Genomic DNA, 27,835 nt, shown 5'->3' on the forward strand with positions numbered 1-27,835 from the left:
TTGATTTTTGAAGGCAAAAGTGCCAATAGCCTTCCTTATGACCCTATCAACCTGTGACACCACTTTCAATAAATTATGAACCTAATTTCATTAGATTAGGCCAGGGAATGGGGTTGAGGAAGAGGAAAATGGATCAGCCATGATTGAATGGTAGCGCAGACTCGATGGGCCAAATGGCCTAATTCTGCTCCTGTCTTATTGTCTTATTGTCCATGGGCCTGCATTCCCAGATCCCTCTGATCCACGGCACTCCTCAGTGTCCTAACATTCACTGTGTAAGACCTACCCTAGTTGGTCCAACTGAAGTGCAACAGTTCGCACTAGGTTCAGGAACAGTTATTACCCTTCAACCATCAGGTTCTGAAACGGTGTGGACATCTTCACTAACCAAAACTCTGAACTAATTCCACAACTGACAGACTCATTTTCAAGTACACAAGTCATGTTCTCAGTATCATTTATTTATTTACGTAACTAAGGAATAGAGGGGCTGAGAAACCATTTCAAGTTCTTGGGTGTCAATATCTCTGAGGACCTAACCTGGACACAACATATTGATGCAATTATAAAGAAAGCAAGACAGCAGCTATATTTCATTTAGAGTTTGAGGAGATTTGGTTTGTCAACTAAAGCACTTGAAAACGTGTACAGATGTACCGTGGAGATCATTCTGACTGGCTGCATCACCAGCTGGTATGAGGATAGTGGGGGTGGGGGGCGGGCTACTGCATAAGATTGTAGAAAGTTGCAGAAACTTGTATAATTAGTCATCTCCATCATGGGTACCAGCCTCCGTAGTATCTAAGGTATCTTCAAGGAGTGGTGCCTTATGAGGGTGGCGTCCCTCATTAAAGACCCCCATTACCGAGGACATGCTCTCTTCTCATTGCTACCATCAGGGAGGAGGTACAGAAGCCTGAAGACACACACTCAATGATTCAGGAACAGCTTCTTCCCCTCAGCCACCAGGTTTCTGAATGGACATTGAACCTCACTACTTTTTTTATTTGTGTTTTTTTTGCACTTTTTATTTCAACTTGACTATTTAATAGACATGTATATGCTTACTGTAACTCAGTTTTTTTCTCTATATTTATCTATCATGGGGAACGTCGACTCAGACCATGAGAGGCCTGTGCTGGGCATTTTCATGCCTTACAAGGCGCAGATTGGAAGTCTGTGGGGCACCACTCCTCGCACAGACACGAGAGCAATGTGTGATTAAGTGCCTTGCTCAAGGGCACAAACACGCTGCCACAGCTGAGGCTCGAACCAGCGACCTTCAGATCACTAGATGAACGTCTTAACCACTTGGCCACGTGCCCACGTGTATTTATCTATCGTGTATTTCATTATACTGCTGCCATTAAGCTAACGAATTGCACGACGTATGCTGGTGATATTAAACCCGATTCTGATTCTGACAATCTGGGATTAGGATTGACGTGGGATGTTCTGAGAGTGGTTCCCATAGCAAGGAAGGAAAATCCTCTAATCAGAGACAACGCAAAGGGATTTTCCCTCGCAAACCAGTGCATGTAAGGGTAAGCAAAAGGAGAAACAGGATGAAACGTACAGACATCTCACCCTGCTTGATCCAGGCAGTACAGGACAGATCCAAAGCAAACACTGAAGCTCAGGTGTGAAACCTTAGCGTTATGAAGAGGGGGTGACTGAATGCAAGAGGCTATGTCAGCCTTGGCTGAAAGGCGGCTGGGATTCTGAGCCGTAACTTTATCCTACAAAGCATTTCATGTGAAACGAGGGAGTCTTGGTGAAATACTGAGCTGTTGTGAAAGGATGTGGTAGCACTCCAGACTTCAAAGAATGTTACCACCTGTGAAGAATTATAGGTATAGGGAGAATTCAGGCAGTTTGGTGTCATCTTCCTTGAAACACAGGGGTGGTTTAATTCAGATCTACAAAATCATGATACATCACGAAGGTGTGAAGAGGAAGGAGCCAATTTCATAAACGCAGATGTCAATAACTGTGAGAGACTTGGGTTGAGTGTCATTTGTGGCAGTTTAAAGAAAATTTTAAAGATTACCTTTATTTGTCACATGTACATCAAACCAAAAGTGAAATGTATCATCTGCACCAATGACCAACGCAATCCGGATCTGCTGGGGGCAGCCCACAAGTGTTACCACAACTCCAGCGCCAACATAGCACGTCCACAACTCACTACCCCTAACCTGTACGTCTTTGGAGGAATGTGGAAGGAAACTGCGCCACTCGGACATTTTATCTACGTGAAACACTGCCGTAGAAAAACAGCATCCATCATCAAAGATCCTCTCCACCCAGGCCTTGCTCTTTTCTCACTTCTACCATCAGGTAGATAGTACAAGAGCCTCACGACTCTTGGCAAATATGATGTTGTGGCCATCTCTGAGACTTGGCTAAAGGATGGCTGCCATTGGGAGTTGAATGTCCAAGGATATACGGTGTATCGGAAAGATAGGTTAGAAACATAGAAACATAGAAACATAGAAAATAGGTGCAGGAGTAGGCCATTCGGCCCTTCGAGCCTGCACCGCCATTTATTATGATCATGGCTGATCATCCAACTCAGAACCCAGCCTTCCCTCCATACCCCCTGACCCCTGTAGCCACAAGGGCCATATCTAACTTCCTTTTAAACATAGCTAATGAACTGGCCTCAACAGTTTGCTGTGGCAGAGAATTCCACAGATTCACCACTCTCTGTGTGAAGAAGTTTTTCCTAATCTCGGTCCTAAAAGGCTTCCCCTCTATCCTCAAACTGTGACCCCTCGTTCTGGACCTCCCCAACATCGGGAACAATCTTCCCGCATCTAGCCTGTCCAATCCCTTTAGGATCTTATACGTTTCAATCAGATCCCCCCTCAATCTTCTAAATTCCAATGAGTACAAGCCCAGTTCATCCAGTCTTTCTTCATATGAAAGACCTGCCATCCCAGGAATCAATCTGGTGAACCTTCTTTGTACTCCCTCTATGGCAAAGATGTCTTTCCTCAGATTAGGGGACCAAAACTGCACACAATACTCCAGGTGTGGTCTCACCAAGGCCTTGTACAACTGCAGTAGTACCTCCCTGCTCCTGTACTCGAATCCTCTCGCTATAAATGCCAGCATACCGTTCGCCTTTTTCACTGCCTGCTGTACCTGCATGCCCACTTTCAATGACTGGTGTATAATGACACCCAGGTCTCGTTGCACCTCCCCTTTTCCTAATCGGCCACCATTCAGATAATAATCTGTTTTCCTATTTTTGCCACCAAAGTGGATAACTTCACATTTATCCACATTAAATTGCATCTGCCATGAGTTTGCCCACTCACCCAACCTATCCAAGTCACCCTGCATCCTCTTAGCATCCTCCTCACTGCTAACACTGCCACCCAGCTTCGTGTCATCCGCAAACTTGGAGATGCTGCATTTAATTCCCTCATCCAAGTCATTAATATATATTGTAAACAACTGGGGTCCCAGCACTGAGCCTTGCGGTACCCCACTAGTCACCGCCTGCCATTCTGAAAAGGTCCCGTTTATTCCCACTCTTTGCTTCCTGTCTGCTAACCAATTCTCCACCCACACCAATACCTTACCCCCAATACCGTGTGCTTTAAGTTTGCACACTAATCTCCTGTGTGGGACCTTGTCAAAAGCCTTTTGAAAATCCAAATATACCATATCCACTGGTTCTCCCCTATCCACTCTACTAGTTACATCCTCAAAAAATTCTATGAGATTCGTCAGACATGATTTTCCTTTCACAAATCCATGCTGACTTTGTCCGATCATTTCACCGCTTTCCAAATGTGCTGTTATCACATCCTTGATAACTGACTCCAGCAGTTTCCCCACCACCGACGTTAGGCTAACGGGCCTATAATTCCCCGGTTTCTCTCTCCCTCCTTTTTTAAAAAGTGGGGTTACATTAGCCACCCTCCAATCCTCAGGAACTAGTCCAGAATCTAACGAGTTTTGAAAAATTATCACTAATGCATCCACTATTTCTTGGGCTACTTCCTTAAGCACTCTGGGATGCAGACCATCTGGCCCTGGGGATTTATCTGCCTTCAATCCCTTCAATTTACCTAACACCACTTCCCTACTAACATGTATTTCACTCAGTTCCTCCATCTCACTGGACCCTCTGTCCCTTACTATTTCTGGAAGATTATTTATGTCCTCCTTAGTGAAGGCAGAACCAAAATAATTATTCAATTGGTCTGCCATGTCCTTGCTCCCCATAATCAATTCACCTGTTTCTGTCTGCAGGGGACCTACATTTGTCTTTATCAGTCTTTTCCTTTTTACATATCTATAAAAGCTTTTACAGTCCGTTTTTATGTTCTCTGCCAGTTTTCTCTCATAATCTTTTTTCCCCTTCCTAATTAAGCCCTTTGTCCTCCTCTGCTGAACTCTGAATTTCTCCCAGTCCTCAGGTGAGCCACTTTCTCTGGCTAATTTGTATGCTACTTCTTTGGAATTGATACTATCCCTAATTTCTCTTGTCAGCCACGGGTGCACTACCTTCCTTGATTTATTCTTTTGCCAAACTGGGATGAACAATTGTTGTAGTTCATCCATGCAACCTTTAAATGCCTGCCATTGCATATCCACCGTCAATCCTTTAAGTGTCATTTGCCAGTCTATCTTAGCTAATTCACGACTCATACCTTCAAAGTTACCCCTCTTTAAGTTCAGAACCTTTGTTTCTGAATTAACTATGTCACTCTCCATGTTAATGAAGAATTCCACCATATTATGGTCACTCTTACCCAAGGGGCCTCTCACGACAAGATCGCTAATTAACCCTTCCTCATTGCTCAAAACCCAGTCCAGAATAGCCTGCTCTCTAGTCGGTTCCTCGACATGTTGGTTCAAAAAACCATCCCGCATACATTCCAAGAAATCCTCTTCCTCAGCATCTTTACCAATTTGGTTCACCCAATCTACATGTAGATTGAAGTCACCCATTATAACTGCTGTTAGTAGGCAGAGGGGGTGGTGTGGCCCTATGTATAAGAATTAATATTAAATCATTGGAAAGCGATGACATAGGATCGGAAAGTGTAGAGTCTCTATAGGTTGAGTCAAGAAACGGCAAGGGTAAAAGGACCCTAATGGCAGTTGTATACAGGCCTCCAAACAGTAGCCGGGATGTGGAGTACAAATTACAGCAGGAGATGGAAAAGGCATGTCAGAAGGGCAAGGTCATGATAATCGTGGGGGATTTTAACATGAAAGTGGATTGGGAGGGCCAGTTGGTGGCACAACATCGGCGCCGGACCCGGGAGCGGAGGTTCCCGGGTTTGAAACCAGCCGAGTATGCTTTCCATCCGTGCCAGGTTGAGTGTCGAGATCGCAACTCGACCTCGTAAAACAAATGGAAAATACTGTGAAATTGTCTGAGTGAGGAGTGGTGCACCACACAGTCTCTCTCTCTCTGCGCCTTGGAAAAAAGCCATGAAAAATCCATCATCACAGACACACAGACGCGCACGCACGCACGCAGTCACATGCCAAACAAAATGAAAGTGGATTGGGAAAACCAGGTCAGTACTGGACCTCGAGAGAGAGAATTTGTAGAATGTCTAAGGGATGACTTTTTTAGAACAGCTTGTTGTTGAGCCCACTAGGGGATCAGCTGTGCTGGATTGGGTGTTGTGCAATGATCCGGAGGTGATAAGAGGGCTTAATACTAAGGAACCCTTAGGGAACAGTGATCACAATATGATCGAGTTCACTTTGAAATTTGAGAGGGAAAAAATAAATTCCAATGTGTCAGTATTTCAGTGGAATAAAGGAAATTACAATGACATGAGAGGGGAACTGGCCGAAATTGACTGGAAAGGGACATTTGCAGGAAGAACAGCAGAGCAGCCATGGCTGGAATTTCTGCGAGAAATGAGGCAAATGCAAGACAGATATATTCCAAATAAGAAGAAATTTTCAAGGGAAGAAGGACACTACCGTGGCTGACAAGTGAAGTCAGAGCCAAAGTAAAAGCAAAAGAAAGGACATACAAGGAAGCTAGAGCCAGTGTGAAGATAGAGAATTGGGAAGCTTTTAAAAACTTACAGAAGGAAACTAAGAAGGTCATTAGGAAGGAAAAGATGAATTATGAGAGGAAGCTAGCCACTATCATCAAAGAAGATACTAAAAGCTTTTTTTAAGTATATAAAGGGTAAAAGAGAGTCGAGGGGAGATACAGGACCAATAGAAAATGATACTGGAGACAGTGTAATGAGAGATGCAGAGATGGCAGAGGAACTGAATGCATATTTTGCAACAGTCTTCACAGTGGAAGACACTTGCAGTATACCGGACATTCCAGAGAGTCAGGGAAGTGAAGTTTGTGCAGTAAAAATTACGACTGAGAAGGTTCTCAGGAAGCTTAATGGTCTGAGGGTGGATAAATCTCCTGGACCTGATGGAATGCACCCTCGGGTTCTGAAGGAAGTAGCTGGAGAGATTGCAGAGGCATTAACAACAATCTTTCAAGAATCAATAGATTCTGGCATTGTACAGGATGACTGGAAAATTGCAAATGTTACTCTGCTATTTAAGAAGGGTGGGAGGCAGCAGAAAGGAAACTATAGACCTGTTAGCCTGACATCAGTGGTTGGGAAGTTGTTGGAATCGATTATTAGGGATGAGATTACGGAGTACCTGGACGCACATGACAAGATAGGCCAAAGCCAGCATGGTTTCCTGAAAGGAAAATCCTGCCTGACAAACCTACTGCAATTCTTTGAGGAAATTACAAGCAGGGTAAACAAAGGAGATGCAGTAGATGTGCTGTACTTGGATTTTCAAAAGGCCTTTGACAAAGTGCCATACATGAGGCTGCTTAGCAAGATAAGAGCCCATGGAATTACAGGGAAGTTACTAGCATGGGTGGAGCATTGGCTGATCGGCAGAAAACAGAGAGTGGGAATAACGGGATCCTATTCTGGCTGGCTGCCGATTACCAGTGGAGTTCCACAGGGATCAGTGTTGGGACCGCTGCTTTTTACAATGTATGTCAATGATTTGGACTATGGGATTAATGGATTTGTGGCTAAGTTTGCCAATGATACAAAGATAGGTGGAGGAGTGGGTAGTGTTGAGGAAACAGAGAGCCTGTAGAGAGGCTTAGATAGTTTAGGGAATGGGCAAAGAAGTGGCAAATGAAATATAATGCTGGAAAGTGTATGGTCATGCACTGTGGTGGAGGAAATAAACGGGCAGACTACTGTTTCGATGGGGAGAGAATTCAAAATGCAGAGATGCAAAGGGACTTGGGAGTCCTTGTGCAGGATACCCTAAAGGTTAACCTCCAGGATGAGTTGGTGGTGAAGAAGGAGAATGCAATGTTGGCATTCATTTCTTGAGGTACAGAATATCAGAGCAGTGATGTGATGTTGAGGCCACACTTGGAGTATTGTGTGCAGTTTTGGGCTCCTTATTTTAGAAAGGATATACTGACATTGGAGAGGGTTCAGAGAATGATTCCAGTAATGAAAGGGTTACCATATGAGGAACATCTGGCAGTTCTTGGGCCATATTCCCTGGAGTTCAGGAGAATGGGCGGGGTGGGGGGGAGCTCATAGAAACATTCTGAATGATAAAAGGCCTGAACAGATTAGATATGGCAAAGTTATTTCCCATGGTCGGGGAGTCTAGGACAAGAAGGCACGACTTCAGGATTTAAGGACATCCATTTAGAACAGAGATGCGGAGAAATTACTTTAGTCAGAGGGTGGTAAATCTGTGGAAGTTGTTCCCACGAGCAACTGTGGAGGCCAAGTCATTGGGTGTATTTAAGGCAGAGATAGATAGGTTCTTGATTAGCCAGGGCATCAAAGGGTATGGGGTGAAAGCAGGGGTGTAGGGATGACTGGAAGAATTGGATCAGCCCATGATTGAATGGCAGAGCAGACTCGATGGGCCAAATGGCCTACTTCTGCTCCTATATCTTATGGACATTGAACCCTTGGACACTACCTCACTTTTATAATATATATTATGTCTGTTTTTTGCATGATTTTTAATCTATGTATTGCATTGAACCGCTGCTGCTAAGTTAACAAATTTCGCGACACATGCCGGTGATAATAAACCTGATTCTGATTCAATGGATGGGCAAGTGAGTGTAGTTGTCCCCACTTGTTCAAAAGCCTGATTATTGTGGGGTACTAACTGTTTTTGACCCTGGTGGTGTGAGTCCTGAGGCTCTCTTACCTTCTACCTGATGGCAGCAGCAAGAAGAAAGCATGCCCTGCGTGCTGGACATCTCTAATGATGGATGTTGCTTTCCTATGACAGTGTTTTATGTAGATGTGCTCAACATTTGGGAGGGCTTTATCCGTGATGTACTGGGCCTAGTCCACAACCCTTTGTAAGATTTTTATTCAAAGGCATTAGTATTTCCATACCAGGCCCTGTGATTCTATGTAAAGGTATCTGAATGACTGAAGAACATAAACTCCAGGGTTTTGGACTGAGAACTGGGAAGTAGGATTAACTGGATGTCAAATTTCGGCTTGATTGGACATGCTAGGCTAAATGGTCTCACTCTGTGCCATAAACCTCCATGACTCCTTCCGGGCTAAACATGCACTCTGCAGTCCAAATAATTCTAATTCAGTACATTTCCCGAATCTGTCCCACCACTCTGGTCAACTGCCACATACCTGTTAATGAGAGACGCAAATGGCTGGACCTGGAGAGAAGTGCCCAAGATGATGAGAAGGTCACATTTTGGAAAATCCTAAATGGAAAACAAAATGTATTCATTAAAGGGGAAAGAAACTACAAATCTATAAATTATTCATCAGTTTCTTCATCATTAATTTAAAGAAATGTCTTAAGAAATACAAATTTACTTTCCTGCATTGTGAAATAACACTGGACAACACAGATTTTGCTTCCTGAATACTTTTAGGTGTACGTAATTGATTTTTGATCATGAAAATCACCATGAAATTTCCCTATGATGGACCATTTTTTTTGAAATTGCCTATATTTGTCATTTCAATTCATAACTCAAGTCAGAATAACTGATGCCAAGGTTAAGGAAGGTATTTTTGTGGGTCCACAAATCAAACAGATCATCAATGATAGACAATTCAAAGAACTTCTAGTGGGAGTGGAGAAAACTGCATGGAAGGCATTCAAGGCTGTTGGGTGACACAGAGGTTGGAGGTGCTGTGGATAGTGTGGAAGGCTGTCAGAGGTTACAGCGGGACATTGATATGATGCAAAACTGAGCTGAGAAGTGGCAGATGGAGTTCAACCCAGATAAGTGTGAGGTGGTTCATTTTGGTAGGACAAATATTATGGCAGAATATAGTATTAATGGTAAGACTCTTGGCAGTGTGGAGGATCAGAGGGATCTTGGGGTCCGAGTCCATAGGACACTCAAAGCTGCTACGCAGGTTGACTCTCTGGTTAAGAAGGCATACGGTGCATGGGCCTTCATCAGCCGTGGGATTGAGTTTAAGAGCCGAGAGGGAATGTTGCAGCTATATAGGACCCTGGTCAGACCCCACTTGGAGTACTGTGCTCAGTTCTGGTCGCCTCACTACAGGAAGGACATGGAAACCATAGAAAGGGTGCAGAGGAGATTTACAAGGATGTTGCCTGGATTGGGGAGCATGCCTTATGAGAATAGGTTGAGTGAACTCCGCCTTTATTCCTTGGAGCGATGGAGGATGAGAGGTGACCTGATAGAGGTGTATAAGATAATGAGAGGTATTGATCGTGTGGATAGTCAGAGGCTTTTTCCCGGGGCTGAAATGGCTGGCACGAGAGGGCATGGAAGCAGGTAGAGAGAAGTTGTCAGGGGTAAGTTTTTTATGCAGAGAGTGGTGAGTGTGTGGAATGGGCTGCCGGTAGCGGTGGTGGAGGCGGAAGTGATAGGGTCTTTTAAGAGACTCCTGGATGGCTACATGGATCTTAGAACTACCTAGGCTTTACCCATAGCCCTCTATTTTTCTAAGGTAGGGACATGTTCAGCACAGCTTTGTGGGCCAAAGGGCTGTATGTTTTCTATGTTTCTAAATTTTTTTGGCAACTACAGATCACCAAGCTATGTGCAGCTGGTTGACTACATGCTTCAAACATACAAAACCACGAAGTGCAATATGTCACTAAAGATTCATTTTCTGTGTTCCCATTTGAACTTCCTCCCTGTAGATCTTGGCGTTGTCAGTGACGAGCATGGGGAAAGGTTTCACCAGGACATTGAGGTCATGGAGAAACGGTATCAGGGCAAATGGAATCCATCAATGCTGGCTGATTATTGTTGGACACTTAAGTGAGAAGCCTCAGACACTGAGTACAAATGAAAATCATCAACAAAACATTTTTAGCTGAGTTGAACTATTGCAAGATGTTAGCACCGTTACGCAATTAAATACATTATATTCAATAAATGTTAATTTCATGTTTCTCTAAATTCCTACATGTTTATCTTCAAGCCATCATAGCCACATCATAGCTATCATAGCCACAAAAAATTTCTGAGGAAGCAACAGTTTTGAAAAAAAATTGTTCTCCAGTATAATTAGTGGTGTGATTGTTTGATTTAGCCTCTACTAGGGATGTATCAGGCCAGACCAATTGAGTGTAGAATTGGCCAATCAAATGTGCCATTTGCCACTGACATTCAAACACAGTACAGATGAAGTGTAATGTGAGTGGTGCTGGCCTCTTTCCCAAGGTGTCAATAAGATCAGCTAAGGAGATTTACTAACTCCATTGGCTCAAAATATTTACCACATTTACTCTTCTTCAGTCCCTAGAAAATAACGGGGAGGTTCAGTTGAGGCACTCAAAGATGGAAGGATTTTGATAAATAAGAAGCTGTTTTCATGTCAGATTCTGGTAACTCGAGGATATTGTTTTACTTGTTTACTGGACATGGGCATCACCAGCAAGATTGGTGATTATTGCCTGCTCCTAACGACTCAGGAAATCAGCTATTTGCTCAGTCATTTCAGAGAATGGCTCGAGTTGTTGTGGATGGAAGACCAGATAAGTTTGGGCCAGATAAGGGGGTCAGATTTCCATCCTTAAACCATAAAGCATAGGAGCATAATTTGTCCATTCAGTCCATCAAGTCTGCTCCGCTCAACATTGATTAATGGGTACAGCAACAAGCACACTATGCCTCTCTGCCTGGGTAATGAACATAGAACATCGAACGGTACAGCGCAGGAACAGACCCTATGACCCACAGCATTGAATTCTCAATCAAACATCCAACTAAACTAATCCCTTCTGCCCACATCTAGCTCATATACTTCCATTTCCGGCACAATCATGTGCCTATTTAAGGGCCTCTTGAACACACTATTGTATCTGCCCCAGGCAGCGCATTCTAGGCACCCACCACTTTCTGCGTTTAAAAAAAAACTTGCCCTGCACATCTCCTTTGAAATTACCCCTCACACCTTAAATGCATGTCATCTGGCATTAGATATTTCAATCCCAGGATAAAGATACTGTCCATCTCCTCAATGTATCTCATAATTTGATAAACATCCGTCAGATCTCCCCTCAGCCTCCGCTGCTCCAATGAAAACGATCAAAGTCTGTCCAACTTATCCTTGTAGCACACACTCTCTCATCCAGGCAGCATCCTGGTAAACTTCATCACAAACTTGACTGGAGCACCAATACAAAGGCTACATACAGGAAGGTCCAGAGTTGCCTTTACTTCCTGAGGAGACTGAGGTCCTTTGGACTATACAGGCCTCTTCTTCACATGTTCTACCAGTCTGTTGTCACCAGTACAATCTTCTACGTGGTGGAGTACTGGGATAAGGGCATCAACACAGGTGATGCCAACAGGCTCAATAAACTGATTAGAAAGGCTGGCTCTGTTACAGGAGCCAAATTGGACACAGTGGAGTCTGTGGTAGAACAAAGGACCCTACGGAAAACCCTGGCAATTCTGGACAATGTTTCTCACCCTCTGCAGGCCACCTTGGCTGAACAGAGGAGCACTCTCAGTAATAGACTACGGCAACTGTCTTGCTCCAAAGTGCGCTATACGAGGTCATTCTTACCCTTGGCCAGTAGGCCCTATAATCAGTCAAACTATAGCAGGGAAGTGATGAGCCCCTCCTGTTAGACTGTTTTGGGTGACTTATTTTTTATTCATTCTTCTTATTTCTCTTCTCATATTGTATATCTGTGAACTTGTAATTCTACTGTGACACTGTAATTACTTTTGGGATCAATAAGGTACCTATCTATTTATAAACGCTAAAAAATCTGTAGATGCAGGAAATCCAAAGCAACACACACACAAAATCCAGGAGGAACTCAGCAAGTCAGATAGCGTCTCTGGAAATAAATAGATAGTGAACATTTCAGGCTGAGACCCTTCTTCAGGACTGAGAAGGAAGGGGGAAAATGCCAGAATAAAAAGATTGGGGGAAGGGAAAGAGCACCCTTTTGAAAGGCTCGACATTGTTCCTATAACCAGCAATCAGATGTGACCTAACAAGAGTTTTATAAAGCTGTGACATAACCTCCTGACTTTTGAACTCAATTCCTCAACTAATAAAGGCCAGTATGCCATATGCCTTCTTTAATGCCCTGTTAACCTGCGAGAGCTATGTGGGACCAGCTTTTAGGGAGCTATGGACAAGATCTCTCTGCACATCAACTGTCCCTTTACAACTGACCTTCCAAACACTTCACATCTGACCAGATTAAACTCCATTTGCCATTTCCCTGCCTATATCCGCAACTGATCTACTGTATATTCCATTGTATTCTTTGCCAGTCTTCTACGCTATCCATTAACACCATTAACCTTTGTATTGTCTGCAAACTGACAAACCCACTGATCTACATTTTTATCCAGGTCATTCACATGGGGCAGCAGGGTGGCGCACTGGTTAGCACAACACTTTATAGTACCAGCGACTCGGGTTCAATTCCTGCTGCTGCCTGTAAGGAGTTTGTACGTTCTCCCTGTGACTGCGTGGGTTTCCTCCGGGTGCTCCAGTTTCCTCCCACAGTCCAAAGACGTACCAACTGGTAGGTTAATTGGTTATTGTAAATTGTCCCATGATTAAGTTAGGGCTAAATTGGGTATGGCTGGGGAACACAGCTCAGAGAGCCAGAAGGGCCTGTTCTGCACTGTTTCTCAATAAATAAATTAATGAAAGGTATTAAGGATTGGCCATCGAAGTTAATTGCCCCAACTCTGAGATGACAGTTCTAGGGAGGAGTGAGGAAAGATGGTGCCAGTGATTTTTGCAGATTCTGGCGACATCTTCCAATTTGTCCACGAAGCTGCTTATTCTTCTCTCATGTCTTCCTTTTCTTTCCAAGGTGGTTGGGGTTCTGTCAGAGTCTGTGATCTACAATTCAAACTATGGTTCCCTGTAATACGTGGCCTGGCGCTTCGTTACTTTCAGAGGCAGCCTGGAAGACAGGCGACTTTGGGGAGCGGCCCATAGACAACCCGATTCCTCGCTGGTTTCACCAACTGAAGCATCATGGGAGACTGAAACATCGGGACAGTAGGTGGTGTGACTGCTGCTGGAAGAAGGCCCCTGTACTTGAGTAATCTCTCCCCCTCTCTCCATGGAGGGTGAGGACCTGTCAGTCCTCGAGTCCGGGGGCTTGGAGAAGCGATGGGGAACATCGGAACAGCAAGTTGCTCTTCTCTGCTCTCGTTGTTGCAGGAGAGCGATCTCCCGCTCGCTCGATGGAGAGAGAGAGTTTGTCTGAGATACCAAAGGCCTGGGTTATGGACTGTAGTTTTTGATTAAGGTCTCTTTGGGGGCTTTTGCTAGCATTTTTGGGGGGGGGGCAGTCTGTGTTTCTGCTGGCACAAGTTGGGGGGGAGGGGAGGGGAGGGGAGGCTTTGGGGGTCTGATGCTTCTGACATTCATTCTTTGAGGGTTCTTGTTTCATGGATGTCTGTGAACAGTGTGAATTTCAGGTTGTATACTGTATACATTCACGAATATTAAATTGAACCGTTTGAACCAAACAAGTGATAATAACTGAGTTGTACTCACAGAATCCATAGTGGCAAAGAATCGATGGGGGAGACTTTCACCGAAGAAGACAATGTCTAAGGAAGGAAATGGGGATTAAATGTGGCACACACTACTCACAGCTTATAAAGTCACAGCTTTGCTGAAACAGCAGGGCAGGACAATAATCTCTTGACCACCAGGAAGTGTGGTGGAGGACCGTGGAAGGAAGAACATGCAGTAGGCACCATTCCGCTCAGAAGATGGGACACATTCCAGCCTGCAAATGTTTTCTTTTGACTTTCCTTTTTCAATGAATGCTCCCACTCTCCCAGCCTAAATGAGCTGGTAACATTAAAGAACCGTCGGTCTTCTCCTGAATACACCTCAGTGAGTATAGAAAGGAGGCGGATATAGGATAGGCAAAGGAAGAGCAGAAGAGTACCAGGTGTTGTGTTCAATATTGAGGGAGAGTGCAGAGAGACACCCAGAGATCAGCATGCAGGCTATTCAACTCAACTTTATTGATACCTTGCTTGTACAATACATGAACTCCTCCCATGTGGGAGTGACAAACTGTGGCACAGGATAGGATTAACCCATTAACCACCACAACCTCTCCCCTTCTTGATAAAAAAACAACTAGCTCTGTACTTTTTGTCTATAGAACTGTGATGAAATTATACTCACTGAAATTGAGTGATTCAGTCACTTTACCCATAGCACACAACTTGTGGTGGTGGCATCTGTTAGTCTCGCGAGACCATGGATCTGCGCCTGGGAAGTCTTGCTTCAGTCTGTGTTGGTAGAGCAGCATCTGTTGTGGCTGTAGAGGCGCAGGCTTCATAACCGGTAGACTGCTGCTTTCCATGTTGTGCCGTCGCAGTGACGTGACGCTGGAGTGTCTTCTCCAGGGTGCAGGCCTGGGCAAGGTTGTATGGAAGACTGGCAGTTGCCCATGCAGCAAGTCTCCCCTCTCCACGACACCGATGTTGTCCAAGGGAAGGGTAAGGGCCAATACAGCTTGGCACCAGTGCCGTCGCAGGAGTTTCGAGAACGAGGTTGAACGCAACGTCGGGCTGCCTTAGGGACTCCAGTTCCGGATTTGTCCTCAGGGTTTACTCCCGAAGTCTTTCCCATGAGTGGGTGTGGCCGCAAGGCAGCGAAGGTTTGAAATCAGAGTTTTCCCTCTCTTAGATGGACTGCCTTCCCAGGCTGACGAGCTCGATCTACCCAAAGCACTGGTTTTAAGGCACCAGGACCTGCCTTCGCCCCTTCTCCTGTCAGTAGAAACAGTTCCACCGGGCTTAGAGGCTAAGTCACACGAGAAGGCCAGAAGTTGGAGTTGGTTGTCAGAGGCAATTTGAAGCGCATGCCGTGAGGAGCCCTTTTAGGTAGTGGGAGCTTGTCCTCACTACAACTCCTCAGCTTGACAACCTTATACATTTTATGTAAACATAAAAAGGAGTTGGCAACATTATAACTGTCTGTCTCTTTGTTTTCAAGTCTCTCCCTCTCTTTGTATGAATAAAGAATTGCCAACATTATAACTGTTTTCCTCTTTGTTTTTAACGGTCTCTCACTCTCTTGGTATGAATAAAGAATTGCCAACATTATAACTGTCTTCCTCTTCATTTTCAAGTCTCTCACTCTCTTGGTATGAATAAAGAATTGCCAACATTATAACTGTCTTCCTCTTTGTTTTCAAGTCTCTCCCTCTTTTTGTATGAATAAAGGATTGCCAACATTATAACTGTCTTCCTCTTTTTTTTAACAGTCTCTCACTCTCGTGGTATGAATAAAGGATTGCCAACATTATAACTGTCTTCCTCTTTTTTTTTAAACGGTCTCTCACTCTCGTGGTATGAATAAAGAATTGCCAACATTATAACTGTCTTCCTCTTTGTTTTCAAGTCTGTCCCTCTTTTTGTATGAATAAAGGATTGCCAACATTATAACTGTCTTCCTCTTTTTTTAAACGGTCTCTCACTCTCGTGGTATGAATAAAGAATTGCCAACATTATAACTGTCTTCCTCTTTGTTTTCAAGTCTCTCCCTCTTTTTGTATGAATAAAGAATTGCCAACATTATAACTGTCTTCCTCTTTGTTTTCAAGTCTCTCCCTCTTTTTGTATGAATAAAGAATTGCCAACATTATAACTGTCTTCCTCTTTGTTTTCAAGTCTCTCCCTCTTTTTGTATGAATAAAGAATTGCCAACATTATAACTGTCTTTCACTGTGGGTCTATCTCTCTTTCTGTTTCCTCCTCTATTTCACCAATTCACAGGATCTTCAGTGAACTTTATTGATAACCTTGTTTGTACAGGATATGAACTCCTCCCAAGTGGGAGTGGCTAACTGAGTAGCATGGGATTAACCCATTAATTACCACAACACCAGGCAGGCAGTCTTAAAGTGGAAAGATGATACGGGCACAGCAGGCAGTACTACTGACAATCATGTGGCAGCAACTCAGTGCATAAAAGCATGCAGACATAGTCAAGAGGTTCAGATGTTGTTCAGACTGAACATCATAATGGGGAAGAAATGTGATCTAAGTGACTTCGACCATGCAATGATTGTTAGTGCCAGGTGGGGTTGGTTTCTGAGTCTCAGAAACTGCTGATGTCCTGGGACTTACAAACACAATGTTCTCTAGAGTTTACAGAGAATGGTGTGAAAAACAAAAAAAAAATCCAGTGAGCGGCAGTTGTGAGGGCGAAAATGCCCTATTAATGACAGAGGTTAGATGAGAATGGCCAAACTGGTTCAAGCTGGCAGCTAACTCAAATAACCACACGTTACAATTTGAGAAACAACACATTGAACCTTGAAGTAAATGGGCTACAGCAGCAGAAGGCTACAAACATGCACTCAGTGGCCACTTTATTAGGTACAGGAGGTACCCAATATGTGGCCACTGAGTATATTGCCCCAAGTGGACTTGAGGAGGACTGTATGGGATTCTTGGGGATCTGGAGCAGGAGTCCCCAACCTTTGTATGCCATGGACCTCTACCATCAACTGAAGGGTCAGTGTACCAGGTTGGGAAACTCTGATCTAGAGAGAAGAACTTCCTCCTCAGCACCTTAAATGGGTGACCCTTATATGTTCTCTGCCCTCAGGTGAAACATCTTCCCAGCATCTAAGTGTGAATTAAAGGTGGTATGGAAGTCTGGTATTCTCTCCCCAAAGAAACTGAGGGATGAATGGTAATATCAAAATTCTATTTATTTATTTATTGCAATGCAGATGGAACAGGCCCTTCTGGCCCTTCGAGCCACGCCGCCCAGCAATCCCCCAACTTACCCCGAGCCTAATCATGGGACAATTTACAATGTCCAATTAACCTACCAACCAGTACGTCTTTGGACTGTGAGAGGTAACCGGAGCACCCGGAGGAAACAGGGAGAATGGGGTTGAGAGGGATAATAAATCAGCCATGATGGTGGGGCAGACTCAATGGGTTGGTGTTACGATTTTTGGCTCAAGCAAGTGGAGTTAATGCACAGACTGTCCACATTTCCAACAGAATTTCAGAGCAGGCGGGAGAGGTTGAATGGTCTCATGTTCTCACACCCATGGTGGAGGTCACAAACCTTGCTGAGGTACCAGCCCCAGATCTGCTCTTCCACTTACCGGGTTTCACTACGGAGTCACACTCCTCACACTTCGGGAAGGGCTTTGTAAAGATCTGTGCTATATGAGGAAGGAAAAGGAAAGGGAAATTAGCAAACGCAGAGCTGAAACTCAACATCCCAATGCACGGTGCTGTTGCAAGGTGTTGCTGCCTATCAAAAGTGCCCCATTCACATTATAACCGGTTCCTAGTGGAATCCGGTTAAACAGACTAACTGCACGTCTCTCTCAGCCTGTTGATCCCCTCTCCTGACAGCTTCTCCTGCTGGATTAGAGTGTTAGTTATCTCATAATTTTATAATTTATCATCATCATCATTTTATAATCATAATCTCACTACACTGGACACAAAGATTTTTTTGGCATATCGTATGAATTTTCGGCTGTTGATCATGAAAATCACCATGAAATTTCCTTATCAAGCACCATTTTTAAAAAATCACCTATATTTGTTATTTCAATTCATAACTCAAGTCAGAATAACTGATAGCAAGATTAAGGGGGCATTTTTGTTGGTCCACAAATCAAACAGGTCATCAATGACAGGCAATTCGAAGAACTTCTAGTGGGACCGGAGAGAATCGCATAGAAGGCATTCAAGGATTTTGTTGAAAATTTTCTTGGCAACTAAAGAACATCAAACTATGTGCAGCTGGTTGACAACATGCTTCAAGCATACAAAACCATGAAACACAACATGTCACTAAGGATTCATTTTCTGCATTCCCACTTAGACTTTTCCCTGCAAATCTTGGCACTGTCAGTGACGAGCACGGTGAAAGATTTCACCAGGACATTGTGGTCATGGAGAAACGGTATCAGGGCAACTGGAATCCATCAATGTTGGCTGGTTATTGTTGGACACTTAAGCAAGAAGCCTCAGACACTGAGTATAAATGAAAATCATCAACAAAACATTGTTAGCTTAGTTGAACTATTGCAAAGCATCAGCACTGTTATGCAATTAAACACATTATATTTAATAGAAGTTAATTTCTTGTTTCAACAAATTCCTATGTACAAGTAGTCTGAAATTATATTGTGTTCACCTTCAAGCGGTCTATCATAAACAAAAAAAAATTTGAGCAAGCAACACTTTTGAAAAAGTTTGTTATCCAATGTTATTTTTAAGTTTTCTGACTTGTTTTTAAAGCTCTCAATGGCCTGGGACCGGAGTACATCACTGAATCATTTTCATTTTATAATCTGCTCGAGCTCTCAGCTCTTCTTCTGCTGGCTTCTTAAATTTAAACACTCTCCCTCAAAAGATAATTGGCATGCTTAATGGTATTGATGCATTAAGAAGGTTGGGAGCCCCTGCTATCAGGGATGCGGTCTCAGCTGACACCTTTAAACACCAGCTCAAAATCTATTGATTTAACCTTGCTTTTAACTAACACGTTTTTTTTAATTTTCATGTTTGTACTTTACCCCATTGTAAAGAACATTGAACTACATTATCTGGATGAAATGTCTTCTGTAAATAAAGCTATTATCATTACTTTCCTATTTATTTAAAGATACAGTGTGGAACATGCCTATTTGCACCTCCCAGCAACCCACCTATTTAACACTAGACTTATAACAGAAAAGTTCCTTCTTCTTCCTCTCGGGCCCTTAGTGGCACATAGGCCATTGAAGACCTCCTGTCTCCATTGTTCAAAGTTGAGGGTATGGTTGGAATTCATCAATGTTTCTGTAATCTGTAATCCATTGTTTCCACTGTACAGGGGATTGGGCTGTACAGCTTCACAAAATGAAGAAATACTCAAATGGTAAAATAGTACAACCATGGCTGACAAGGGAAGTCAAAGCTATCGTAAAAGCAAAAACTAGGGGGAAGATAGAGGATTGGGAAGTTTGTAAAAACCTACAGAAAGCAATTCAAAAACTCATCAGAAGGGAAAAGAGGAAATATGAAAGCAAGCAAGCATATAATATCAAAACGGATAGTAAAAGTTTTTTCAAGTATGTTAAAAATAAAAGAGAAATGAGAGTGGATATAGGACCGCTAGAAAATGAGGCAGGAGAAATAATAACAGGGGACAAGGAGATGGCTGATGAACTAAATGAGTATTTTACATCAGTCTTCACTGTGGAAGACACTAACAGTATGCCTGATGTTGTGTGTGAAGGAAGAGAAGTGGGTGCAGTTACTGTTACAAGACAGAAGGTGCTCAAAAAGCTGAAAGACCTAAAGGTACATAAGTCACCCGAACCAGATGAACTGCATCCTAGGGTTCTGAAAGAGGTAGCTTTAGAGATTGCGGAGATTAAGAAGAACTGTTGGATCTTCTTAAAAACATCAAGATTGATAAGTTCCCAGGGCCAGACGTGATATACCCCAGGTTGCTGTGGGAAGTGAGAGAAGAGATTGCTGGAGCAGTAGCTACGATCTTTGAAACCTCTTTGGCCGCAGGGGAGGTGTCGGAGGATTGGAGAATGGCAAATGTAGTTCCCTTGTTTAAAAAAGGTAATAGGGAGAATCCTGGGAACCATAAACCGGTGAGTCTTACATCAGTGGTCTGCGAACTATTGGAAAGGATTCTTAAGGATAGGATCTATGAGCATTTGGAGAAGTACAGTCTACTCAAGGATAGTCAACATGGCTTTGTGAAGGGAAGGTCGTGTCTCACGAGCCAAATTGAGTTTTTTGAAGAGGTAACAAAAGAAATTCATGAGGGTAGGGCAGTAGATGTGGTCTACATGGATTTTAGCAAGGCATTTGACAAGGTCCCCCATGAGAGACTCATCCAGAAAGTCATGAGGCATGACTTGGCTGTTTGGATAAAAAATTGACTTACAGGAAGAAAGCAGAGGGTAGTAGTGGAAGGAAGGTATTCTGCCTGGAGGTCGGTGACCAGTGGAGTGCCGCAAGGATCTGTCCTGGGACCCCTGCTCTTTGTGATTTTTATAAATGACCTGGATGAAGAGGCAGAAGGATGGGTGAGTAAGTTTGCGGATGACACGAAGATTGGAGGAGTTGTGGATGGAGCTGTAGGCTGTCGAAGGTTACAAGAGGATATAGGCAGGATGCAGAGTTGGGCAGAAAAGTGACAGATGGAGTTCAATATGGATAAGTGTGAGGTGATGCATTTTGGAAGGACAAACCAGAAGGCTGAGTACAGGGTTAATGGTCGGTTACTTAAGAGTGTGGATAAACAGAGGGACCTTGGGGTTCAAATCCATACATTCCCTCAAGGTCGCTGCACAGGTTGATAGGATAGTTAAGAAGGCCTATAGGGTGCTAGGCTTCCTTAATAGGGGGATTGAGTTCAAGAGTAGAGAGGTCATGTTGCAACTCTACAAATCTCTGGTGAGACCACACTTAGAGTATTGTGTTCAGTTCTGGTCACCTTACATGTGGAAGCTATGGAGAGGGTGCAGAGGAGATTTACCAGGATGTTGCCTGGATTGGAAAACAAGTCTTATGAGACAAGGTTGGCAGAGCTGGGACTTTGCTCTTTGGAGCGTAGAAGGATGAGAGGGGACTTGATAGAGGTCTACAAGATTATGAGAGGCATAGATGGGGTGGATAGCCAGTACCTGTTTCCCAGGGCACGAATAGCAAACACCAGACGGCATATGTATGAAGTTAAGGGAGGGAAGTTTACGGGAGACATCAGGGGTAAGTTTTTTTACACAGAGGTTTATGGGTGCCTGGAATGACTTGCCAGGGATGGTGGTGGAGGCTAAAACATTAGGGTTATTTAAGAGCCCCTTGGACAACACATGGATGAAAGAAACATAGAGGGTTACGGGGTAGCGGGGTTACGGTTTAGTACTTTATTTTTCCCCTTGCGTGAAAAACTGCAATCTTTCTTATAGGTGGCAGAAGGCTCAACTCCCATTCCAGTGAATTGAATACACAATCCAGATTGACACTACAACATACATGTGAGGAACGTGACACTGCTGGAGGCTTGTGCAAGCAGTGGCTAACTGAGGTGTTGTAAGCCTCTCCGAGGTGGATACAGGCAAGGCCAGCAACAGGGCTCAGGTGAAGCTGTACAGGCCAATCCCTTATACAGTGGATATAATGGATTACAGAAACATTGATCAACTCCAACCACACCATCGACTTTGGATGGGAAGAAGAAGAGGTATTGTCAAAATGATGGATTTCCATCCTGGCACACGAGCTGGGCAGGGAACGCATCGTGCGTACTTACTTTTCATCCAGTCCAAGTTATACTGCTTCCTGCACGCACTGTTGGTACAGTGGGAGGTGAAGAATGTCCCGTGCGCCTCTATCAGGTCCTCTTCTTTCAACCCAACTACTCTCTCAAGAGTGTCAATGTTCTAGTGTAGAGAAGGAAAGAACATCAGGAACAGAGGGTCAGTTTCCAAGTCCCCGAGCGTTTCTTGTCATCAACCTCTGAGAAAGATTGTCTGCATTTGCAGTTCAGCGTTCACTACAACCCTGAAAAGCAAGCTGGGTGATATAGTGGGACTGTTAGAGCACATTCTGGAATTAGGGTATGTAGCAAATATTAATTTCACTAGCAACCAATCTTCAGATTTGAATGTGGAATTTAAAACACAGCTCAGAAGAATGGGCTTCCTAGAGCTGCCAGTGGGGTTCAATCACAAACAAATACTCCACTTGGACCTCAAATGCAGGAATGCAGACTAGAGTCAGTGGGTATTAACATTCATTTTGGGTGTCTGGAGCCAAAGAAGGAGGTGTTGAAGTCTATACATAATTCAAAGGAAGCATTGTAGATACATTGCAAACATGGAATTGTCCTGCTGCAACCTTTAATGTCAAGTAATATTGGACTGAGAAGCCTCTTCCTCCAAGAGTCAACAAAAACAAGAGAAAATCTGCAGATGCTGGAAATCTAAGCGACACTCACAAAATGCTGGAGGAACTCAGCAGGTCAGGCAGCATCTATGGAAAAGAGTCCAGTTGAAGTTTCGGGCTGAAAAAGGGCCTCGGCCTGAAACGTCGACTGTACTCTTTTCCATAGATGCCGCCTGACCTGTTGAGTTCCTCCAGCATTTTGTGTGTGTTCCTCCAGGAGTATCTCATTTTGTTGAATAAAATGCTTCTGGGTCTCTCCCGTGACCTTCTTCACATTACAACACTACCACCTCACTGCTCCAGTGACCTGGGTTCAGTTCTGACCTCAAGTTCTGTCAGTGTGGGGTCTGTACATTCTCCCAGTGACTGCATTGGTCCCCACCACACGCCAAAGACAGAAGAGGCAAAGGGTTAATCGGCTGCTCCCAGTAAATTAATGTCTAGACTTTAATATTCCTATCCTTTGTTTTCAAACTCTGCCATGCCACATCCTTTCTGAACTCTGAATAGGTAAATTAGTTTATTATTGTTAAGTGTCACTAAGATTGTGAAACGTGTCGCTATAGAACTGACTGTGGACTTCAGAAGGTGTAAGATGAGAGAACTTGAACCAGTCCCCATGCAGGGATCAGAAGTGGGAAGAGTGAGCAATGCCTAGATCCTGGGTGTCAATATCTCTGAGGACCAGACCTGGCCCCAACGTATCAAAGCAGCTGCAAAGAAGGCACGGCAGCGGCAATATTTCATCAGGAGTTTGGGGAGATTTGGTAATGTCACCAACAGCAGTCGCATATTTCTACAGATGCACTGTGGATAGTATTCTAACTGGCTGCATCAGTGCCTGATATGGGGGTGGGTCTACTGCACAGGATCGCAGTAAACTGCAGAGAGTTGTAAACTTCATCTGCTCCATCATGGATACTAGCCTTCGTAATAACCAGGACATCTTCGAGGAGCGGCGCCTCAGAAAGGCGGCAACCATCATTACGGACCCCCACCACCCAGGACATGCCCTCTTCTCATTGCTACCATCAGGGAGGAGGTACAGGAGCCTGAAGACACACACTCAGCGATTCAGGAACAGCTTCTTTCCCTCTGCCATCTGACTTCTGAATGGACATTGAACCCATGAACACTACCTCAATACTTTTTTATTTCTATTTTTTGCACTACTTGTTTAATTTAACCATTTTATACACACTTACTGTAACTCACAGTTTTTTTCACTGTTGTTATGTATTGCAATGTACTGTTGCCACAAAGACAAGTTTCACGTAATATGCCGGTGGTATGAAACCTGGTTCTGATTGTGATTCTGACTAACTATAATGTTGCCAGGACTTGAGGGACTGAGTTATAGGGGGAGGTTGGACAGGCTAGAACCTTATCCCTTACAGCAGCAGTCTCTAATCTGCCGAATAGTATTGGTCCATGACATAAAAAAAGGCTGTGAGCCCCTGCCTCAGAGTGCAAGATACTGAAAGGTGATAACAAGGGGCATAAATGGGTTAAATGCATTCAGCCTTTTATTCAAGAGCTGGGTACTAGAGGGCATAGATTAAGGTGAGAGGAACTCGGGGGATGGGGGGGCAGCTTTTTTATTTACATAAGGGTGGTATCTATATGGAACGTTCTGCCAGAGGAAATGGTTGAGGCAAATACAATATCCACTTTCAGAATGTTGGACATAGAAACATAGAAACCCTACAGCACAATACAGGCCCTTCAGCCCACAATGCTGTGCCGAACATGTACTTACTTTAGAAATTACCTAGGGTTACCCATAGCCCTCTGTTTTTCTAAGCTTCATGTACCTGTCCAGGAGTCTCTTAAAAGACCCTATCATATCCGCCTCCACCACTGTCGCCGGCAGCCCATTCCATGCACTCACCACCCTCTGCGTAAAAAACTTACCCCTGACATCTCCTCTGTACCTACCTCCAAACACCTTAAAACTGTGCCCTCTCATGTTAGCCACTTCAGCCCTGGGAAAAAGCCTCTGACTATCCACATGATCAATGCCTCTCATCATCTTATACACCTCTATCAGGTCACCTCTCATCCTCCGTCACTCCAAGGAGAAAAGGCCGAGTTCAATTAACCTATTTTCATAAGGCATGCTCCCCAATCCAGGCAACATCCTTGTAAGTCCCCTCTGCACCCTTTCTATAGTTTCCACATCCTTCCTGTAGTGAGGTGACCAGAACTGAGCACAGTACTCCAAGTGGGGTCTGACCAGAGTTCTATATCACTGTAACATTACCTCTCGGCTCTTAAAACTCAATCCCATGATTGAAGGCCAATGCACCATATGCATTCTTAACCACAGAGTCAACCTGCGCAGCAGCTTTGAGTGTCCAATGGACTCAGACCCCAAGATCCCTCTGATCCTCCACACTGCCAAAAGTCTTACCATTAAATGACAATTGGACAGGTACATGGATGGGAAACGTTTAGAACAGGGGTTCCCAACCTGGCACCCACAGACCTCTCTCTGGTTTAGAAGGTCACGAGCCAAACAAAGGCAATGAGACTAGCTTGGATGGGGGATCTTGATCAACATGGACCAGATGGGCTGTGTTGTGTGACTCTGTACAGAGGTACGGTGATAAATATTGTTTTGTATACCTCTCTCAGAACTCTGAATATCTCGAAATCTCAATTCTAGACATTCCTCACATTATTCATTCCAGCACTGGTGGTCGTGCCTTCAGCTGCCAAGGTCTTGGAGATCTGGAATTTCTTCCCTAAACCTTTCAGCCTCTCTCTCATCTTCTCGAACCTTAAAGTTTCCCAGTTTGTAAAAATTATTTGTCAACAGATCACTTGCAATACCAGAGTAAACAACACACTAGACCATTGTTACACCAGCATCAAGAATGCCTACCGTGTTATTCCACGCCCTCACTTCGGGAAGTCTGATCACCTGGCTGTACTTCTACTCCCTGAGTATAGGCAGAGACTGAAGACTGCAGCACCAGTAGTGAGGACCAAGAAGGTATGGACAAGGCGAGCACAGGAGTGCCTACAGGACTGCTTTGAATCAGCGGGCTGGACTGTATTAAGGGATTCATCTTCGAATCTGGATGAGTATGCTGCATTTGTTACTGACTTCCATTAAAACCTGTGTGGATGAGTGTGTGCCTACAAAGGCTTACTGTACAGTCCCAAACCAAAAGCCGCGGATGAACCAGGAGGTACGTCATCTGCTGAAGGCTGGATCTGTGGCATTCACATCTGGCGACCCAAGTCTGTACCAGAAAACCAGGTATGACTTACGGAGGGCTATTTCAAGGGCGAAGGGACAATTTTGAATAAGGTTGGAGGTGACATTGGATGCACGCCAACTCTGGCAGGGTTTGCAAGACTTTACTTCCTACAAAGCAAAACCCAATAGCATGAATGGCAGCGATGTTTCACTACCAGATGAACTCAACGCTTTCTATGCCCGCTTTGAAAGGGAGAATATAACTACAACTCCCTGCTGCATCCGGTGACCCTGTGATCTCTGTCTCAGAGGCCAATGTTAGGCTATCTCTAAAAAGGGTGAACTTTCGCAAGGCAGAAAGCCCTGGTGGAGTACCTGGTAAGGCTTGTGTCAACCAGCTGGCGGGAGTATTCAAAGACATTTTCAACCTCTCACTGCTATGGGCAGAAGTTCCCACTTGCTTCAAAAAGGCAACAATTATACCAGTGCCTAAGAAGAATAATGTGAGCTGCCTTAATGGCTATTGCCCAGTAGCACTCAAATCTACAGTGGTGAAATGCTTTTTGAAGTTGGTCTTGACTAGACTGAACTTCAACCTCAGAAAGGACCTGGACCCATTGCAATTTGCCTATCGCCACAATAGGTCAACGGCAGACGCAATCTCAGTGGCTCTCCACATGGCTTTAGACCACCTGGACAACACAAACACCTATGTCAGGATGCTGTTCATCGACTATAGTTCAACATTTAACACCTTCGTTCCCACAGTCCTGATTGAGAAGTTACAGAACTTGGGCCTTTGTACCTCCCTCTGAAATTGGATCCTTGACTTCCTAACTGGAAGACCACAATCTATGTGAATTGGTGATAACATCTCCTCCTCGCTGATGATCAACACTGGCGCACCTCAGGGGTGTGTGCTTAGCCCACTGCTCTACTCTCTCTATACCCATCACTGTGTGGCTAGGCATAGCTCAAACATCATCTACAAATTTGCTGATCTGTTGGTAGAATCTCAGGTGGTGACGAGAGGGCGTACAGGAGTGAGGTATGCCAAGTAGAGGAGTGGTGTCGCAGCAACAACAGTAAGACGAAAGAGCTGATTGTGGACTTTGGGAAGGGTAAGACGAAGGAACACATACCAATCCTCATAGAGGGATCAGAGGTGGAGAGAATGAGCAGTTTCAAGTTCCTGGGTGTCAAGATCTCTGAGGACCTAACCTGGTCCCAACATATTGATGAAACTATAAAGAAGGCAAGACAGCGGCTATACTTCATTAGGAGTTTGAAAGATTTGGCATGTCAACAAATACATTCCAAAACTTCTATAGATGTACCGAGGAGAGCATTCTGACAGGCTGCATCACTGTCTGGTTTTGGGGGGGGGGGGCTGCTACTGCACAGGACCAAAAGAAGCTGCAGAGGGTTGTAAATTTGGCTGGCTCCATCTCGGGAACTAGCCTACAAAGTACTCAGGACATCTTTAGGGAGTGGTGTCTCAGAAATACAGCATCTATTATTAAAGACCCCCAGCACCCAGGGCATGTCCTTTTCTCATTGTTACCATCAGTTAGGAGGTACAGAAGCCTGAAGGCACACACTCAGTGATACAGGAACAGCTTCTTCCCCTCTGCCATCCAATTCCTAAATGGACATTGAACTCATGAACACTACCTCACTTTTTTATATACATGATTTTTTTGGCACAATTTTTAATCTTTCAATATGTGTATTCTGTAATTGATTTACTTATTTATTTTCTACTTTTTTTCTTTTATATTATGTACTGCATTGAACCGCTGCTGCTAAGTTAACACATTTCACGACACATACCGGTGATAATAAACCGGTCTCTTGTCCCTCTTCCTTCCCTTTCTCCCATAGTCCCCTCTCCTCTCCTATCAGGTTCCATCTTCTTCAACTCTTTATTATTTAGTTCTTTCTTTATTAAGATACAACACTTAATGCCCCAGTTTCACAGGACAATTACAATGACCATTAGCCCACCAACCTGTATGTTTTCGGACAGTGGAAGTGGAAACCAATGTGGTCATGGGGAGAATGTACAAACTCCTTACAGGCAGCAGTGAGGATTGAACCTGTGTCGCCTGGACTGTAAAGTGTTGATATAACTCCTGCCCTACTGTTCCACCCCATCTCTTCCATCTACCCCCTCCCAGCTTCTTACTGCATTC

At 44.1% G+C, this 27,835-nt stretch overlaps 1 protein-coding gene across 3 annotated transcripts in view; it reads right to left on the minus strand.

Annotated features, from left to right (window-relative positions):
• Positions 1-27,835, minus strand: part of sirt2 (sirtuin 2 (silent mating type information regulation 2, homolog) 2 (S. cerevisiae)) — a 73,077-nt gene that overhangs the window by 14,997 nt on the left and 30,245 nt on the right. For all 3 annotated transcript variants that reach the window (XM_063064850.1, XM_063064852.1, XM_063064851.1), the window contains 4 exons: positions 21,798-21,927; positions 17,626-17,685; positions 14,028-14,083; positions 8,673-8,749 (listed from right to left, as the gene is read on the minus strand). In XM_063064850.1, the coding sequence (XP_062920920.1) occupies positions 8,673-8,749; positions 14,028-14,083; positions 17,626-17,685; positions 21,798-21,927 (323 nt within the window). The remainder of the gene's footprint in view (positions 1-8,672; positions 8,750-14,027; positions 14,084-17,625; positions 17,686-21,797; positions 21,928-27,835) is intronic.

This window comes from Mobula hypostoma, chromosome 12, assembly GCF_963921235.1.
Source record: "Mobula hypostoma chromosome 12, sMobHyp1.1, whole genome shotgun sequence".
NCBI classification, from domain to species: Eukaryota; Metazoa; Chordata; class Chondrichthyes; order Myliobatiformes; family Myliobatidae; genus Mobula; species Mobula hypostoma.